Below are 18,770 nucleotides of genomic sequence, written 5' to 3'. Positions count from 1 at the left end.
AGTTTGCATTGCTATATATATGAACCTAATTTGCTATATACGTCTTGATCATATGGTATCATGATGGTACTTTGTACTTTATTTCTCTTTATAATCACTATATCTTTCATAAAAATGGAAAATTTCAAAACAAACTTCAATCATGATCAAATAAATAATAATCCATTCTAATCTTGTTGATTTTTCTTCATTTAATGTACTCATTAAAGCTCTTGATTCTTCAGTTGCATAATCTAATTTCTTGTTTAATATTGAAATTCTTTGTGATATATCAAGATTATTTGAAATTTGTCTATAAATTTTTTCTAAATTTGGTTCACTCCAATATAAATCTGGAATTCCAATTAATTCTGAATATAAATTTAATTTACCTCTTAATAAAAATAATCGACCAGTTGATCTAAGTAATTCTTTTTCAGTTACAGTTAATTTTTTACCAATAGATAAATGTTCAGACATTTTTCTAGTTTGTAAAATATGTCTTTCTAATGAATTTTCTAAAATTGCTAATCTTGTTGATCTTGAAAGACCTGATGAGAAAGCAGCTTTATCTAATAAATCTTGATCTTTATCTAAGGAATTTATAACAATGATATCTTCTTCAAGATAAGAATTTTGTTCATCATGAAGATCTTTTGTTTCAATATAATCCATATCTTCAGATTCTGGATTTTCATAACTTGATTTTTCAAATTTTTTAAATAATGGTAAAATTTTTTTTTCAACATTTGATTCATCCATCCCCCAAACAACAACTGAACCATCAATCAATATGAATACATCATGAGTTTTCTCAAATTTGAAATACAAGATTTCATTAGGTACGATAACTGATAATTGTATTCCATTATTGAAAGATTTCAACATTTTATCAAAATCATAAGATTCTGAAGTGGTAAATGTAGTACATGGTTGAATAGTTTGTTGATTTTTCAATTCTTCTATAAAGTTTGATCTCTTTGATGAATCATTATTATACTTGTACTTATTCTGTGCATTTCTTTTAGCTTTTCTAAAGCTTTGTGAAGTTGTATTTCTACTAGTCTTTGGAGTTTTAGAGAAGTTGTTAAAATTGGAATTGGTACTATTATTGAATTTTGGAATATTGGTGGAAAATAATCTTGGTATGAATGTATTTGTACGTAAAGGTATCCGTATCTGTCTCGATAGTATATTCTGTAGCATCATTTTTTTGTGAATCTTTTGAAGATAAAGCTAATCAAAAGTTTCAACCTTATATAAATTTGCTGAGTAGTATATAAAAATCAATTTTACTCACATTTCGCTTATGTCAGAAAATTGAAATCTCCAGATCTTGCGCGAATCTGTTTTGCAAAGATCTTGTTAAGTACACATCATCGGTTCAATGATGTTACATTATAATCCGATTAATAACCATGAAGAAGAGGAGAATAGTCATTATATATGAACCTTATTCTGAACAGCAATCTATGAATTATGAATATAAATATACATACATTTTCACCTTTTGGCTCCCAATAATCTGGGTCAATGATCAAGTCGTTGTGAGAGAATTCAGCCTATACTATACATTCAGTAGTATTATATCTGGTTACTGCACACCTTATTTTCACCACTCAGTTTCTTGACAGCGACTTAATAGGTTAAAAGCCTTTAATAGCTTGAGAGTTAACTTGGTTCAATTGATCAACTAGAGTTTTTCAACAACAACCAATAAAATCAAATAATTCAATATGGCTAGAGGAAGAAACAACAACAACAACAACAACAATATTAACTTTGATCGTGCTGAAATTTTTAGAGATCTCAAAGTAGAACTGGAACAACAATTTCAAAATATTATTTCATCCCCTGCTGTCATTCCATTCAAGATTCAAGATAGAAATTTACCTACACTTGATGTTAAGAATCATGCCAACAACTTGTCAAACTTCTTTCAAGAAGATCATCACATGTTATTATCTAACTCATTAAAATATGCTTTTACAAATGATAACATTAATATCAATGCCGATAACAGTCAAATTATTCCAGCTCCAATTCCACATTATATTTTGCCTCCTGGTATAAATGATGAAGACAAGTTTGAATTATTTAACAATGCTTATGAGATTATACATCAAAAGTTTACAGAACTTCTTGTTGATAAATTCAATTTACGGTCATTAGTTCTCTCAATTAGAGAAGCAGGTCACACCAATGAAAACATCAACATCAACACCAATCCAGCCACACCACAACAACTACTCAGATTCATTACTCAATATGAGGCACCAAATATGGTTCATGACCATATTAATACTGCTAATAATTTAACTACATTACCACCAACACTTCCACCAACTTTTGAAAAGGTTTTACAACACGTTAATACTGAGATGAAGAAGGTCAAATCAAGATATCAAGGTGAAGAACTACACGAAGCAATTGAATCTGCATTTACGTTGTTTATTATAATTACTCACAGTCGTCTGTATTCCAATACGGATAAGGTGTTAACTAAATTTTTGAGATCAACATTCGAAGAACACGGTAGATTGAAGATTAATGAATTTCTTCGCACCGTACAAAGAGAGCAAACATCCCCATCCAATTTATTAACTAATCTACAAAACATCAAGTTAATCAATTCGATGTTACCATCCAATTATAGTGGTCGAGTCATTTCATCTGCACAAAAATCTACATACACTAGAGATATCAAACATACATTGGAACATCAACAAATCATATCGCTGGTGTTACGGATGTGGATTACCACATTTTGCCAATGAGCACCCACTTCACAATAAGAGTAAACAAATAAACAAAAGATTCTTTGCTAAATATTTGAAAGAAATCTGTTTGTTTATGCCAAATGGTTACTACAATGTTATTCAAGCTGAATTAAACTTCATATCAAACATGGTATCACAACATTATCAAAACCAATATCAAAACTACAACAATCAATCAGCTGCTCGTATTGAACCACAACAAGCACCAAAACGTTTAAACCAACAAATTAGTCAAGACGGTCCCAATGTGGTTAAAAGATTACAACTGGTTAATCAGAATCTGGGAAATTCAACAATACCGGTTTACAAAGGAAGTTATAATAATGATACCCATGTTCCAGAACTACATCTATTGAATCCAACATCAGCTGCTAATGAAACCAACAATAACAATACACAAGGTACTGAATTTTATTTACATCAAGTAGAAGATTCTGAGTCGAGTACCTCCTTCATTATTGATTCAGGTGCGAATATTTCCACAAGTAGAAACCCTGTTATTCTACAAAACGTTCAGCCAGATTATACCACAGTCACATTAGCAGATAATAGTCAATATCAGTTGGATCATTCAGGTATACTAAATATTATGGGTAATAACATCAAATGTTATTATAAAGATAATGCAAATAATCTATTGTGCTTAAAGGATCTTCTTGATGCTAATTTTACTGCTGTTTTCAATAAAGAACACTTTTACCTTATACCAGATACTGAAAAAGAAACAATGAAACAAATACATCTCATTAACAAGATTACTACAACTGAAATTAATGCAGATAATATAGATTTGTCCAATCTCCAGAATAGGTTATTTGAACTTCATTATGTGTGGGCTCATCCAAGTGTTACAATGATGAGAAAGATGGGGTATCATATTGACAAACAAGCTGAATTACTGATTCGTTCCTGCCCGGTTTGTGCTGCCATAAGAGCCGGAAACCCAGTTCCAAAACATCATTTAACAGAAAGTTCTCAATATTTTAACGAACTTCATCTAGACACTCTATTTCACAAGTGGAACAACAAACAGATATACATTGTTACCATTATACATCGTCATTCAAGATATTTATTCAGTTGTTCAACTTCAAAGAAGGATAACATCCACAATATTACTCTTGAATTATTGAAAAAACTTCCTTTTAGAGTTGATAAGCTTTATTCTGATTCTGGAACTGAATTTTCTAAACTTGAAAAGCATTATAAAATGGAGAAAACAAGCCCAGGTACACATGATGGTTTGATAGAACGAGTGAATCAGACTTTGAAAAAGATGCTTTTAATTAATCAAATCTACATATCCAAAGAATTACAACCATATTTCTACAACTACACAATTGCTCATTCTACAAATATGCTTAACATCCGTCCCCATAGTTCATTGCTCCCTAATGATTATTCAAAAAATCCCACCCCAATGATGCAACTTTTTAAAAATTCATATCAATTGCAGAACGGCATACCTTTGTTGGGACAAGATGTTCTAATTATCAATCAAAAACATAATTCCAGATCTTTGGCAATTTATATGGGTCTTAGTTTAACTACCCAGAAGCATTTGTTTATCCAGTCTCCATCTTGGCAGATTACAAGTATTGAAGGCCATAACATTATTAAAATTTTCAACAGTTTTAAACAACAAGAAATCTTAATATCACACATACAACAGGGTCTTTTATCAAAATTGCAAGAAAATTTGAAACTTCAAAATTTACTTCATGAAACTTATACTATACCTCCAACATATGAGCAAAAAGAAATTACATTAGTTAAAGATTTAGATGTGAAAGAATTGGATCCAAATTTATCTAGACAATATGCTTCAATTATATCAACTCCAGAAAACTTATTGGAACAAGCTGATGAAATAAAGATAGACATCAATCAATTATTCAATGCTTTGAGTACCACTAAACCATTTGTACCTTCAAGCTACAAAGAAGCTGAAACTGATGAAATTTGGATTAAAGCCATTACTAATGAAAAAGCTAAATTCCTGTCAAGATCAGCTTTCAAACCAATTTCATTACCACCGGATTTCTTTACAAACAAAGCCAAATATGCTCAATTACGTTCTTTCTGGCGTTTTAATATTAAACAACCATCGGGTAAAGAAAAGGCAAGGTTTATTGTTTGTCAGGATAAATCACAGTATCAAAATAAGGAATTTTCATCTCCTACTATAAGAGAATTAACTATGAAGCTTTTATTTGCAATTTATACCTCCAACTATTCATTAGGTGATATATCAAACGCTTATCTCCATGCTAGTATACAAACTGATAAAATATTCGTTATCAAAACTCCAAGAGCTTTTAGAAATGACTTTAATTCAAACTATTTACAAGTTCAAAAAGCTGCTTATGGTTTAACTCAAAGTGGTTTACAATTTTACAATTTCCTTAAGGACAAATTTATCAATAAACTCCACTTTCAACCAACAGATGACCCTTGTGTACATGTTCAAACCAATGCTTTTAACAAAAACGTTAACACATCTGCTCAATATGTTGACGATCTATTTTCAGGTGGTAATAAAGTGGAAAGAAATCAGGTATTTAAAGATCTCCAAAATGAAAAAGTTGAACTTAATTCCGATGTTTCACCATATTATTTCATTGGTCATGAACTAGATCCAAATGAATCAGATGAAAGTTTGAAAGTTTCAATGGGAAACTACATAACTCAATACATAGAGAATTTACCTCATTCAGAGTTCATTATTCAAAATCCATTATTTTCTCCTTTTTCCAAAAATGCCAATTTCCTTGCCAAACCCCCAAATAAACAAGTTAATTTGGTTGATACAGAAATAGCCAATGCACTTGTATCTCCAACTTTCCCAATAAAAAATTTAGATGATAATAAACTCATTTACAAAATCAATGGTTTTTTCAGTTACTTAGTTTCCAAAAATAGATTTGATATCAAATTGCCATTATCTATCACTTCAAGATATAATATAAACCAAAATCTCCTTGTTCTTGAAGAACAGTATGTGATACTTAGATATCTTTATAATTCCAGTCAATCATATTTGCTTTACAAGAACCCATTATTTAGAAATCCAACTATTCCAATACAAATAACCACATACTCAGATGCCAGTTTTAGTAAAGACAGTGATAGTTATGCTGCACATATTATAATGATTCAAGATTCAATAATTGATGTTCAAACAACACGTCTTACACAATCCACAATTTCAACTTCATCAGCTGAATTACTTGCATTATTTACAGCTGTACAAACAACATTGATGGTGCAAGAACAACTCCTATCTATGAACATTAATACGTTGGTTCCTATCGTGTTCTGTGATAATAAGCCATTGATTGATGCAATTAACCCAAAATTTAACACTTTCAAATATTCTTATTTTGGAGAATTCCAACAAAAGTTGTTATCTATTATGAGTAAAGTACAAAATGGAGAGTTGATAGTTCAAAAAATTGATTCAGCTAATAATAAGGCTGATGTTTTTACTAAGGTTACAAATACTTCTAAATACAATCAAATGATGAACAATTTATTGGGCAATTCTTATCATTTACAATTTAAAACTAAATTACCAGAAAAATATAATCAATATTTGAACAATAACTAATTATTATAAGCACAAAAATCATCTGTTACACCATTAATACAAATTTTCAAGTTTCATGTACAACATGTATTTCCATACTACACATTTTTCACATTATTTTAATCGTGATTTATAGTACATTCAAACAAATTTTAACGTTTGTCCACATTACCATTACCCAATTTACACACCAGAAACATATCATTGGTCATACAATGTCACAAAAATTTGAAATCACACCATGTATTGGATTCATCCATACTGATACAATTATTCATTCACATTTGAACACTTCTCAGAAGTTGTTTAACACACAATATCATCACTTGTTAGTGTTTGATTATTACATGTTAATGAGTCCACACATTGACACACCATCACTTATTTTACATCAGGACCGGTCCATTGCACAATATGTTAACAATTTCTAGACCCCCTAGAATACTCACATTTAAAATTGTTCCTTACGTGACTTCACCTAACTTGTTCAAATTAAATTTGACTGTGATTTCATGGTTATTGAACCTATCAACTGGTTACACTCTCCAGACGTGGTTTGTTGTGATACAGATTTCAGAGATTTGCCCAACTTGCATTCATATTTTTGAACACTGCAAATTCTCACCCTTCCATCTTATATTTCTTCATTTTTCCATTTTCATTTTAGAGGTTTTTCATCACTGATTACCTGGCCAGTAAGATGTGGTTTTCCTCTTCACACTAGAGTTTTCTTTTATAACGTTTCTCTGTACAAAAGGGTTTTTGATTCATTTATTTTTTCCCTTGCCCAGTGAGTATACATTATAATTAACAATTTTTTTTTGATTTTTTAGTTGGCTTGAATTATTCAAATTATGTTTACAAAAATCTTCATATCATGAGTTGCAAATGAAATCAATGCTAATTCATCAACAAACCCTTAATTACATTTATCAACTCAAGGGGGGGCGTGTTAAGTACACATCATCGGTTCAATGATGTTACATTATAATCCGATTAATAACCATGAAGAAGAGGAGAATAGTCATTATATATGAACCTTATTCTGAACAGCAATCTATGAATTATGAATATAAATATACATACATTTCCACCTTTTGGCTCCCAATAATCTGGGTCAATGATCAAGTCGTTGTGAGAGAATTCAGCCTATACTATACATTCAGTAGTATTATATCTGGTTACTGCACACCTTATTTTCACCACTCAGTTTCTTGACAGCGACTTAATAGATCTTGAGCTTATATAAGCTTAATTTGATTAAGTATAGAATCTAGATATATGGAATCTGGATCACTTGGTGAAGTACTGAGGTAGAATGATTTGGTTAATTATGCTGTTTAGAATTTAAATGTATGTGTTCCTTTTGTGTTTCTCCGGTGCCAGTTGAGTGACTTAGTGACTCCTTTCTGTTCATATAGCGTATAGCATACGACACCAAAGGAGATCTATCTTAAGATGGAGAATGTTGAGCAGGCACGAATCAACTCTATTTTTTATATTCATTCAAGTCCTGACTCCTGACGTTGATGAAATCTGACAGATTCGACATGCCATAATTGACTAGTCGTGAGACTCTCGTGGTGGCGACTTTGTCATAGTTATTTGTCGAATCGAAGCTAAATCCTCAACCAACAAATACTCGGTGTTAATTATATTCTTTTGATATGTAAATATTATACCATTCTAAGCGGTTGGAGATTTAAGCTTATTTGTTATTCTATCTTTAAGCTAATTGGTGCGTCCAGTTGTGTGTAACTGTTAACTAACGTCATTTTTATTCGTTTGGTTTCAAGTTTCAATCAAACGTTCATTCCATATCACCAAATATAATTCGAGTAAATGCATTAGAGAATTCCATCTTAAAGCATATAGGGTCGTCAAGGTTACTTAATTATTTAAATACGTCGTAGAACAAATTAGGGCAAATTCTCACAAAGAGGACGTTATAAGATTTATCATCAAGCTGAGGCGTTATACTACTATGTATTTAAGCAGCTTAACATACACTGACGACGTTATACGCGTTATACACTAAATTCTAAACCAAGAATTTTTTGTGGTGGCATTGTTAAAAGATGATCAACGCGTTTCATCGAGAAAGTCCTTTAACGGTTATATGTTATATGATCAAATCAACTCAAAAGGTAAACTTGTAAATACGTGGAAAGTTGAAAGTTGAAACTCATCCACGGTGGAAGCCTTCGTGTCAATAGTTTATGTTTACTGTGAAGTATGTACTCAGGGTCTTGTTTCTATGCCGAAGAAGCTACCAATTATTAATTAACGATCTATTAATAGCCCGTGGGTATTAAAGATCTAAAACGCATCGGGAACAGATGGAAATTAGAACGAGAATAGATGAATCAGATTCGAGTGTCTTATATTCCTAAGCAGGCAACAGGTAACAAAATTCAAATATATTACAAGGAAAACTGTGCGTAACTTTCCCACCAAATTCCAAGTATTTCTGCCTGAATTTTCCCAATTTCCAACGCGTGTTAAATTTTAATTAATCAATTTTTTTTTCGCAAAATGGCTTTGTGTTTTGTAATTTCCCTTTTGGGATATATTGGATGCGCAGAAATTAACTACTTGGATAACACAACTAGTGTCTATGTTGAGATAATTATAAGGGGAAAGCTGGTAGAATTATCTATAAATCCACCGGATCAAACCTATATACTTTTTATCCAGCTTAAACCAGCTTTTCCCAGTTATTTAATCCCTTTTTCGCCCTATAAAATTAACGAAATTTCTGTCAAAAATGCCCGGCTGCCAATTTGCGCATGTTTTGAATCTAGAAAAATAAGAAACCAAAATAGAACAAAATCAACAAAAACAGACGGATTTCAACGCTTTGAAATCGTATAAAACACTGAGAGTATCCCTAAATCCTCTACTCTACAACTACACTTCTCTTCAAATCCAAAAATCACACGATTACTGCTTAATTGTCCTTCAAACACTCGACAAACTCTTTTAATTCTTGTTTTGCATTTGCGCACAGACACAAATTCAAAATAAAAAAAAAAAATCAAAACAAAAAACAAAAATCTGGATTTCTGAATTTCAAACTGGACAAGTTTTCAACAATTCAAAGATTTAAACTTATTTATATCTATCAAACAATCGCTTTTTAGAACTCTGCTCATATTTCTGTTTAGTTCTTTGCAAATCCAAGTCTATCTACATTCTCATTGACATTTGTTTTAGATCAATTTTTTTTGCAAAAAGAGGAAAAAGTTTTTTTTAGCCTTTGATTTATCAACGTTTTCTATTATAAAAAAAGGAAGTGAAGTTTTTATATTCAATAATAAAGTCATAATCATTACAAGATGTGTGGTATTTTCGGTTACGTTAACTACCTAGTGGAAAAAACTAGAGGTGATATCTCTGATACTTTAATTGAAGGTTTACAAAGATTAGAATATAGAGGTTATGATTCAGCTGGTATTGCAATTGATGGTGATAAAGCTGATGAAACTTTGATCTTTAAACAAATTGGTAAAGTTGGTGCTTTGAAAAAAGAAGTTGAATCACAAAACCTGGATAGAACTGCCACTTTTGTTAATCACGCTGGTATTGCTCATACAAGATGGGCTACTCATGGTGAACCAAAAACTGTTAATTGTCATCCTCATAGATCTGATATCAACAATGAATTCGTTATTGTCCATAACGGTATCATCACCAATTATAGAGAATTGAAAACTCTTTTGAAACAAAAAGGTTACACTTTTGAAAGTGATACTGATACTGAATGTATCGCCAAATTATTTAAACATATCTATGATACTAATATCAAAAATGGTAATGAACCAGATTTTAATGAATTAATGAAACAAGTTTTATATGAAATTGATGGTTCTTATGGTTTATTAGTTAAATCATCTCATTATCCAAATGAAGTTGTTGCTACAAGAAAAGGTTCTCCATTATTAGTTGGTGTTAAAACTGAAAAAAAATTAAAAGTTGATTTCGTTGATGTTGAATTCCCAGATGAATTACCAAACAATGAAGCTCCAATCAATGGTAACACTCATCAAAATGGTGGTTTATTACCAGTTGCTCAAGGTGATTCTGGTTTACGTCACTCTCAATCAAGAGCTTTCTTATCTGAAGATGGTATTCCTCAACCAGCTGAATTTTTCCTTTCATCTGATCCAGCTTCTGTTATCCAACATACCAAAAAAGTTTTATTCTTAGAAGATGATGATATTGCTCATATTTATGATGGTGAATTACATATCCATAGAGCTACAAGAGAAGCTGGTATTTCAGCTACAAGATCAATTCAAACTTTAGAAATGGAATTAGCTCAAATTATGAAAGGTCCATTCTCTCATTTCATGCAAAAGGAAATTTATGAACAACCAGAATCAACTTTTAACACTATGAGAGGTCGTATTGATTTTGATAATCATATTGTTAAATTAGGTGGGTTACAAAAATGGTTAACTACCATTAGAAGATGTAGAAGAATCATTATGATTGCATGTGGTACTTCATATCATTCATGTTTAGCTACAAGATCAATTTTTGAAGAATTAACTGAAATTCCAGTTAGTGTTGAATTAGCTTCAGATTTCTTAGATAGAAGATCTCCAGTTTTCAGAGATGATACATGTATTTTCGTTTCTCAATCTGGTGAAACTGCTGATTCAATGTTGGCATTACAATATTGTTTAGAAAGAGATGCTTTAACTGTTGGTGTTGTTAACAGTGTTGGTTCTTCAATTTCTCGTGCTACTCATTGTGGTGTTCATATTAATGCTGGTCCAGAAATTGGTGTTGCTTCAACTAAAGCTTATACTTCACAATATATTGCATTAGTTATGATTGCTTTATCTTTATCAGATGATCGTGTTTCCAAAATTAACCGTCGTCATGAAATTATTGATGGTTTAAAACAAATTCCAGAACAAATTAAAACTGTTTTAACTTTAGAATCTAAAATTAAAGATTTATGTACAAGTGAATTAGCTCAACAAAAATCATTATTATTATTAGGTAGAGGTTATCAATTTGCTTCAGCTTTAGAAGGTGCTTTGAAAATTAAAGAAATTTCTTACATGCATTCTGAAGGTGTTTTAGCTGGTGAATTGAAACATGGTGTTTTAGCTTTAGTTGATGATCAATTACCAATTATTGCATTTGCAACAAGAGATTCATTATTCCCAAAAGTTATGTCATCAATTGAACAAGTTACAGCAAGATCTGGTCGTCCAATTATTATCCATAACACTGATGATAAATCAATCAACACTGATAAAGCTTTAGCTACTTTAGAAGTCCCATTAAGTGTTGATTGTTTACAAGGTTTATTGAATGTTATTCCATTACAATTGATTTCATATTGGTTAGCTGTTAACAGAGGTATTGATGTTGATTTCCCACGTAACTTGGCTAAATCAGTTACTGTTGAATAAGTATTTTTTTTGCTTATTCAATAATTTCAATTCTTTATACTCTTCATTATAAAAATTTTCCATATAAAGCATTTTTGAGAATACCACTTTTTAATTAATAATGAATAAATTTGTGAATGGAATATTATATAATGATAAATGATTATAATTGTTTCAATTGTTTTTGTTTTGTGTTTTTGTTTTTATGTGAATCTACCCTTACTTTTTTTTATAATATATATAAAATGTTTTGAATAGAAGAATGAAGGATATTTCTTTTAATTGGTGAATTATAAAGTTGTGCATTAATTTAATTTTAATTTGGTTTACTATTTTCTTTCTCTTTTTCTTATTTGAACTCTTGAATAGGTTCATATATTTTATCTTTATAAGCTTTAGTCATATCATATATAGTTATTGTTTTGTAATTAATTAATATAATAGAATTAATTGATTTCTTGGTGATTACAATTATTCAATTGTATCAGTATGTCCATTGCCCATGGCTTTGAATTGGATGGCGGTACGTGCTGATGATTTAATCCATATATGTGAATCAACTACTATATTGCGCACCCCACTGCGTCGATGTATATTGCAAATATGTGTACTTAGTATATCATTGATAATTCATTCAAAAACTTTTGAGATCTTCTCATAACGCTAGGTGATACATAATTGGTACGTCTATACTCCATAGCTATAATATTTTCATGTCATACGATCATACCATTCCAAGCTGTACAAATTAGAAATGTTCTTCGCTGTACAACTGGTACTGATCTACGTAGTAATTTTATATAGCCAGCTCAACACTGTATAAGCGGTGTAAATTGTAATATTCAGGTCCGCCGTTCATATGATTTTGATTTTTGATTATTAGTAGACTGTACATACGCGCCTACCTGTTTTAAATTAATGATTAGCTTTATATATATATGAAATTCATTAGCATATACTAAGTTGTAACGTTAAAATTGAGCTTTAATTTCGTATATTGGAACATCTGTATATGAATCCAATAGTCTCTAGTTGTTATATAAGATGAAATATTTATAGTAACTAGTAGTGATACTATATAATAATATATTATAAGGCGTTTGTCACATACGACGCGTTAATCATAGAATATGGATCAGATCCAGGCTTATTATGAACGTCAATGATCTAGAGAGATACGGTTGTATATTTGTACTTTCTTCAATAATATACTTGATCGATCAAACGCGTAACTTTAAAGTCTAATTTTATTATTAATTCGACTGGTAATGAGTACTTACTACTTACTACTTCTCACGTCGCCGTCGTCCATATATAGTCATACGTTGATGAGCAGTAACTAAATTTTAATGAAGTACTGGATCTTCAGTTAGATAGATGGTACGCTAAGTTTAACATACGGCTGGTAGAAAACTGGAGTGTTCAGGATCTACCAGCTTTAGTAATGAAGTACGTACGCCACTATTATATTTGACTCTTCCAAGTTCTTGCTGAGATCTTTTTGTAATTTAAGATTTGAATTAATTTGTACGTATGATGATCACATACTAGAAATGTATCTTTTGTACCAGAGAGTTCATACATATGTTTTGTTGATCAAACACTGAACACACCTTCAAAATAGGTAGAGCTTTTCTTAAATTTGATTCTTGTATGTACGTTGTGAGTCGTAAGTGTGACTTTATGTTCAATTCGGATATAACATGCGTTCACTTTGATTGAGCTCATCGCTACCCAGAAATATAGAACAAACAAACTATCATATACTTGTAGATTTGAGGCTAGGGCTTGGTCTTGATATCTTGACTCCTTGCTTCTTGGATCTTGGGTTTTGAATAATTACATTTTGCCAGTACTTTAATTACACTGATTAGCGATCACTTATAGGATTCAATTGACTCTCGAACCAGCAGTTGTAACTCTACAGATTCCTGGATTCTAACTTTTATGATTCCTAACCAAAAAGGTACAACGCTTTTATGAGCTATGTACAGTATGTGCTATGGAGGTGATTAGAAAGTCAAAGCTGTCAGGTTAAGTTGGTACAAGTATACGATCACTTAATTGAATTTGATCGATCAATTGTGAATCAATGTATAGATGATCTATACGTCTCCTGAACCTGTAACTTGTTCGGCTCAATCGAAATACTCCCACAATTTACCTGTCATAGTTAACTTTGAACTATATATCAGGATTCGGTACACATTCTGATTCTACTACTCAACTTATATAGTCATCTAAAACTGTGGAGCTGAATTTAGTCGACCTAGTTGCTTTAGAATTCAGTAGTCATAGGTCATAGGTCATAGGTGTATTGAATTAATAAACTCTAATCGGTTCAAGGAGTCAGGGCAAGGGGGGTTACAAGTTACAACGTTACAACAAGACTTCGATGCTCAATGCTAGCTCCAAGACTGACAACGAACATATGATCAAACAGCTTCTGTCAGGTTTAAAGTTTAAGCATATATCTGGCACTCTTAAATATCGTAGTGAATTATCATGAGATCGAATAGAAGTTTCAAGTGTACTATAGAACGGTATTAATTAGTAGACTGTAACAGATAGTACTGTGTACAACTTTTGAAATCTGTCAAATTAAGGATCTTTGACAGCGTATAAGGTATGATTATTGAAATATACCACTGTAACGGTACAGTGGTACAGTAGCTACCGTAGAGGCTTAAAAACTTCCACAGACACTAGCAGCTTCCTAGGATTCAGATTTTCGCATTATACAGAATAATTTTTACGCTATCAAATATCTTGTATACGGAGCTGATTATTCTATTGTTCGTTTTACCATCTTTACTTTCACCCTTCAAGTCTCAACAAAGCTTTAAAATACGTACACGGTACACCTTTACATATGATTAAGCACATATGTATGTATATGTGGTTATTCTGTGTGCTGTGCTGATTCTTGTCAGTATTTGACGGATTGACGATGCCTGTTTTACGTATCTCGCATATAATCTGCATGATTTGATGTAGAATTTTACTCTTTTGGTAAACTTTGTTTCTTGAAATACATTCTTAATTTCTTCGACGGATATTTTTTGACTTTCGAAGTTGACGTTAAATTTTGAAGGCTTCTTGAATCTTGATTCTTGAATCTTAACTTTTAGGTACCTTTCAAGTAGCTTTGGGTTTCGAAAGCTGATATCAGTAGGATGCTGTTAAGCTTGAGCTGTATATATAGTATTACTGCATTGTGATATTCTTAATGAAGGGGGTACATCTATAGAATCAAGGATTTCGATCTCGTTCGTGCTCAATATTAGAGCCTGAATTAAAAACGAATTACTCTTGTTGATGAATATTTAACGTCTAGATAAATCATAATACTCGTGTAATTGGGAAATTACATAAACTTGGCGATTGGTTTTATAAATACAATATTGATATACGTATTAACATGTATAGTAATTATTGATTCTTTGTTTTAAGTTAAGCTCGCTGCAATTCAAAATATGACAATTGATGTTATAGATCAAGCCTCGACTGTACGATCTATTAATATACTATACCACTATACCACTATAATTCTTGAGTATAGTCTTCTATATATACTAATTATATTTAACGCATCTAGGTTCAACTCCATTATATCGGTATATTATAATCGCAATACTTCATTATTCAAAAATAATTGATAGCTGATACATGTTGATTTAATGATCAAACTCAATTTACAGCTTCTATAGAATAGTTGATTGAGCTAACAATTTTCGATTGGTTGTGATTTTGTTCAAACTTACGATAATATTTGATTTGTATACTGCAGTCTATGAATTTGTGTATCTTAATATGTTTCACTGATCAGTATTTTACCAAACTTATAATTAATTATATGATGCCCATAACCTGATACGTCAACGTGCACTGTATTGTATACTAGTGGATTAATTAATAAATTAAAGTATTATAATATTTTATTCGACACGTCACGACTCACAATCACTATTGTTCAAAAATCTTCTCTGGTAAGATAAGCTTAATAATAATGAATTAAGCTGATATCGAGCAGGCAAACAATACTATCAGCTCGTAAATATGTTCACTTCCTAGTACCATCTAGTGTCGAAATAATGGTACGTTCCGGCTCCCCTTGTATCGTAAGTAGATGTGCTATCTTTGGTACGTCCCGAACCCATATCAAAGTTCATCATAATTATAATAATGATTCATCACCGTCTTCAGCCTTTTTTAATATCAACACCTCAGCTCTTCGAAACCACAAACAATTTGCATCTGATAGCTCTTGAGACATGAATCATGAAGATGGAGCTGCTTGATTAAGATTGGTCATATATATACTATGAGAAAATAGCACTTATATTCGTTACGAGGCATATCTAGTTATAATGTTATAATATTATAGATCTAAATTTACGATCAAATGGACGTATAATCGAGATTATAAATGGTTGATCGGTATATAAGTAAATATTTAAATTTAGAATACGCCGGGTGTATAACAAGAATACTATCACGATGAGAAAGAACAAATAGATGCAAATTAACGGCTACGGCGTATGTCTAAATTATATTACATTATAAGACTGGGCGTCGCTAATAGGAGTCCTAAGTTTAGAGTTTGCAGCCAAAATAATAATCAGACTTCAAGTTAAATTATGAGTACGCAGCATAATATCCGTATATTTCAATTAAGCTTAATTATATTCAAATTTGAACCGTTTCTAGAACCTCTCAACTTGATATATAGCAATTATAATTTATACTGGAGATGTCCGTATACTATATATTAATACTATTAAGTGGATGTTGTATCGTAATTTAATTGTATGTTAGAAGTTAAAATAAAACTCACCAATTCAGATCCTATGCCTACTATGAGTTATAGATATGACTATTGAGAAGAAATTCGAATAGGCGGGAAATAGGTTTCACCAGAATTATCCGGGAAGTAGTGGTGCTGATGCTAGGTTATAGTGCTTTCAGCTAGCTGAAGATCTTTTAGGCAGCTCAGGAGTCAGTGCTCAGTGCCTACTGAGCTCAGCCGCTTCAACGTTTGAAGTAGTTGTGCAAGAATAGCCCTTAATCGAAGCTTAAAAGAATATTGGTTTTACTCTCTATCCTCCTCATTCATGACATTACTACACTTCAAATAAAACCTTTTTTTTACTGAACATGTATTAAGCAGTTGCGAACGTTCCAGCGCCAGCTCACATATTCAAGGTAATAAATAGCTAAGATCACCATCTAGCTATATATATTAATGCTATTTATCCTTTCGACTTATAAAGTAGGATATCTATATTAATTTTTGAACTGAAAAACAAAAACATCTAAATTATAAAAATCAAATATCAAATGGGTCTCTAGTTATTTTAGTGTCATGATATTTATAATATTTCAATATAAAACAACATCTTCTTTTAATCATAAATTGGAAACCCAATATCATTAATGAAAGTAAACATCATATGGATTAATGCTCTAAAATCAGCTTATTTATCCACATTTAATTCACTTTTTCTAACTCTTCTGGATCTTAACTTTTTGTCTGGTCTAGTATTTCTCCAACTATCAACAGCTCTTTGGATTAGTCCTCTGTGGTTTCTAAGTTCAGGGTTCAACCAAGAAAGACCCCATCCAATTTCATTACATTCTTTTTCATAATTATATCTATTACCTTTGTATTCTTCTTCTGTTCCCATTGCTCTTGGATAAACACAATTTTCTAATGTAAACTCTTGAGGTAGAGTAGATAAAATGTTTTCAAGCTTTTGTTGATCACCTGGACATTTTATTGAAAAATTCTTTATTATTTTTCTTTTAGAATAGGAAAACATCAGAAGTTCTTCCCCAGTTACAGGATCTTTTGCTATTTTTGGTTTTGTAGCTGGAATTGGACCAGGTTGTGTTGTGTGTTGTGTAAGATTTGAGGTTACTGTAGAAGGTAAGGTTGGTGTAGTTGCAGCTCTTTTGACTGTTGGTTTTAATACTTTTGCATTTGGAACCGAAGAACGACGTGAGCTTGAAATGCTAATTTTTGGTGAACTTAGACGTCTCCCAATTTTTGGCTTCTTTGGTGATACTGGGGTTGCTAGTTGAGGTTTGTTGGAATCTATAGCCTTCACTTGTGAGCTTTCTAAGCTGGATGATGTTGGTGATGATAATGGGGTTTCAATTGGTGATATTGGAGCGTTATTAAATGTATCAATTGTTGGAAATCCAGATAATGGTACAAGCTTATTTGAAACTTGTGATTGGAATTGTTGTTGAGCTTGTGATCCAGTAATTGTAGTGTAGTTTTGCTCAGCTAATTCATTAGAGAATGGTGGGGTTATATATGCTTGTTGATCAGAGACAAAATTTGTAGAAATCATCGGAAATGAATCAAATTGGCTTTGGGCATGATGCGATGAAAAATCATTATTAAAGTTCATCATTAACTGATGTTGAGAGCTGGAATCATGAGCAGCTTCTTGATAACTTAATGAAGCATTGTGATAACCTTCGCTACCAGTTAGCTGAGGATGAGAGTTATAAATTTGCTGTTGTTGGAATTGAAACATTTGAGCGCTCATATTAGGATCACCATTGATATTTTGCATCACCATCGTTTGACTTGTGTTATAGTCTTCGAGAGCAGTAGCATTTTCATAGGCTGATGTTGACTCTAGCCCCACAAAATTATGGTTTTCAAAAAACTGTTGTTGACCTGGTGTATAGTTTTGATGTTGAGGATTATAATATATTTGAAAGCCATCATTGAAGTAAGTATGAGCCTGCATCTTTAATACATTTACTTTAAACAAATACTGTGTTTCAAACTTAAGAACAGTTAATGGAAAAATGAATTTATGTGTACAGCTTTTGGTTGTACGTTGGTGAGTGAACTGGTTTGTAAAGTCAAGGTCTGATATTTAGCTATAGTTAACGATTTAGTTATGTGGATATAAGTGGATTCTAAAATATATATATAATTTTTGAAGCTCGCTCTTTAGAAGAAGGTACATATACATAGTTCTGCGACCG

General features: G+C 31.5%; 5 protein-coding genes across 5 annotated transcripts; 3 read left to right on the top strand and 2 right to left on the bottom strand.

Annotated features, from left to right (window-relative positions):
- Positions 1-78: 78 nt before the first annotated feature.
- Positions 79-1,188, bottom strand: MRX10 (Mrx10p; the record flags this gene model as incomplete). The annotated part of the gene is made up of 1 exon (XM_011274611.1): positions 79-1,188. The coding sequence occupies one exon, from the start codon at positions 1,186-1,188 to the stop codon at positions 79-81; it is 1,110 nt and encodes a 369-aa protein (XP_011272913.1).
- A 527-nt stretch (positions 1,189-1,715) lies between these two features.
- BN7_4795 (uncharacterized protein) lies at positions 1,716-2,756 on the top strand (the record flags this gene model as incomplete). Its single annotated transcript, XM_011274610.1, has 1 exon — positions 1,716-2,756. One exon carries the CDS (start codon positions 1,716-1,718, stop codon positions 2,754-2,756), a length of 1,041 nt encoding a protein of 346 aa, XP_011272912.1.
- A 130-nt stretch (positions 2,757-2,886) lies between these two features.
- Positions 2,887-6,369, top strand: BN7_4794 (Transposon Ty2-C Gag-Pol polyprotein; the record flags this gene model as incomplete). The annotated part of the gene is made up of 1 exon (XM_011274609.1): positions 2,887-6,369. The coding sequence occupies one exon, from the start codon at positions 2,887-2,889 to the stop codon at positions 6,367-6,369; it is 3,483 nt and encodes a 1,160-aa protein (XP_011272911.1).
- Positions 6,370-9,686: 3,317 nt separating this feature from the next.
- Positions 9,687-11,780, top strand: GFA1 (glutamine--fructose-6-phosphate transaminase (isomerizing) GFA1; the record flags this gene model as incomplete). Its single annotated transcript, XM_011274608.1, has 1 exon — positions 9,687-11,780. The coding sequence occupies one exon, from the start codon at positions 9,687-9,689 to the stop codon at positions 11,778-11,780; it is 2,094 nt and encodes a 697-aa protein (XP_011272910.1).
- Positions 11,781-17,236: 5,456 nt separating this feature from the next.
- BN7_4792 (Cytadherence high molecular weight protein 3) lies at positions 17,237-18,526 on the bottom strand (the record flags this gene model as incomplete). The annotated part of the gene is made up of 1 exon (XM_011274607.1): positions 17,237-18,526. The coding sequence occupies one exon, from the start codon at positions 18,524-18,526 to the stop codon at positions 17,237-17,239; it is 1,290 nt and encodes a 429-aa protein (XP_011272909.1).
- Between the last annotated feature and the right edge of the window lie 244 nt (positions 18,527-18,770).

This window comes from Wickerhamomyces ciferrii, contig 00185 (assembly GCF_000313485.1).
Source record: "Wickerhamomyces ciferrii WGS project CAIF00000000 data, strain NRRL Y-1031 F-60-10, contig 00185, whole genome shotgun sequence".
In the NCBI taxonomy this organism is placed as follows: Eukaryota; Fungi; Ascomycota; class Saccharomycetes; order Phaffomycetales; family Wickerhamomycetaceae; genus Hansenula; species Hansenula ciferrii.
The sequence above is the reverse complement of the archived record's forward strand: the minus strand, read 5'-3'. Positions and strand labels throughout refer to the sequence as shown.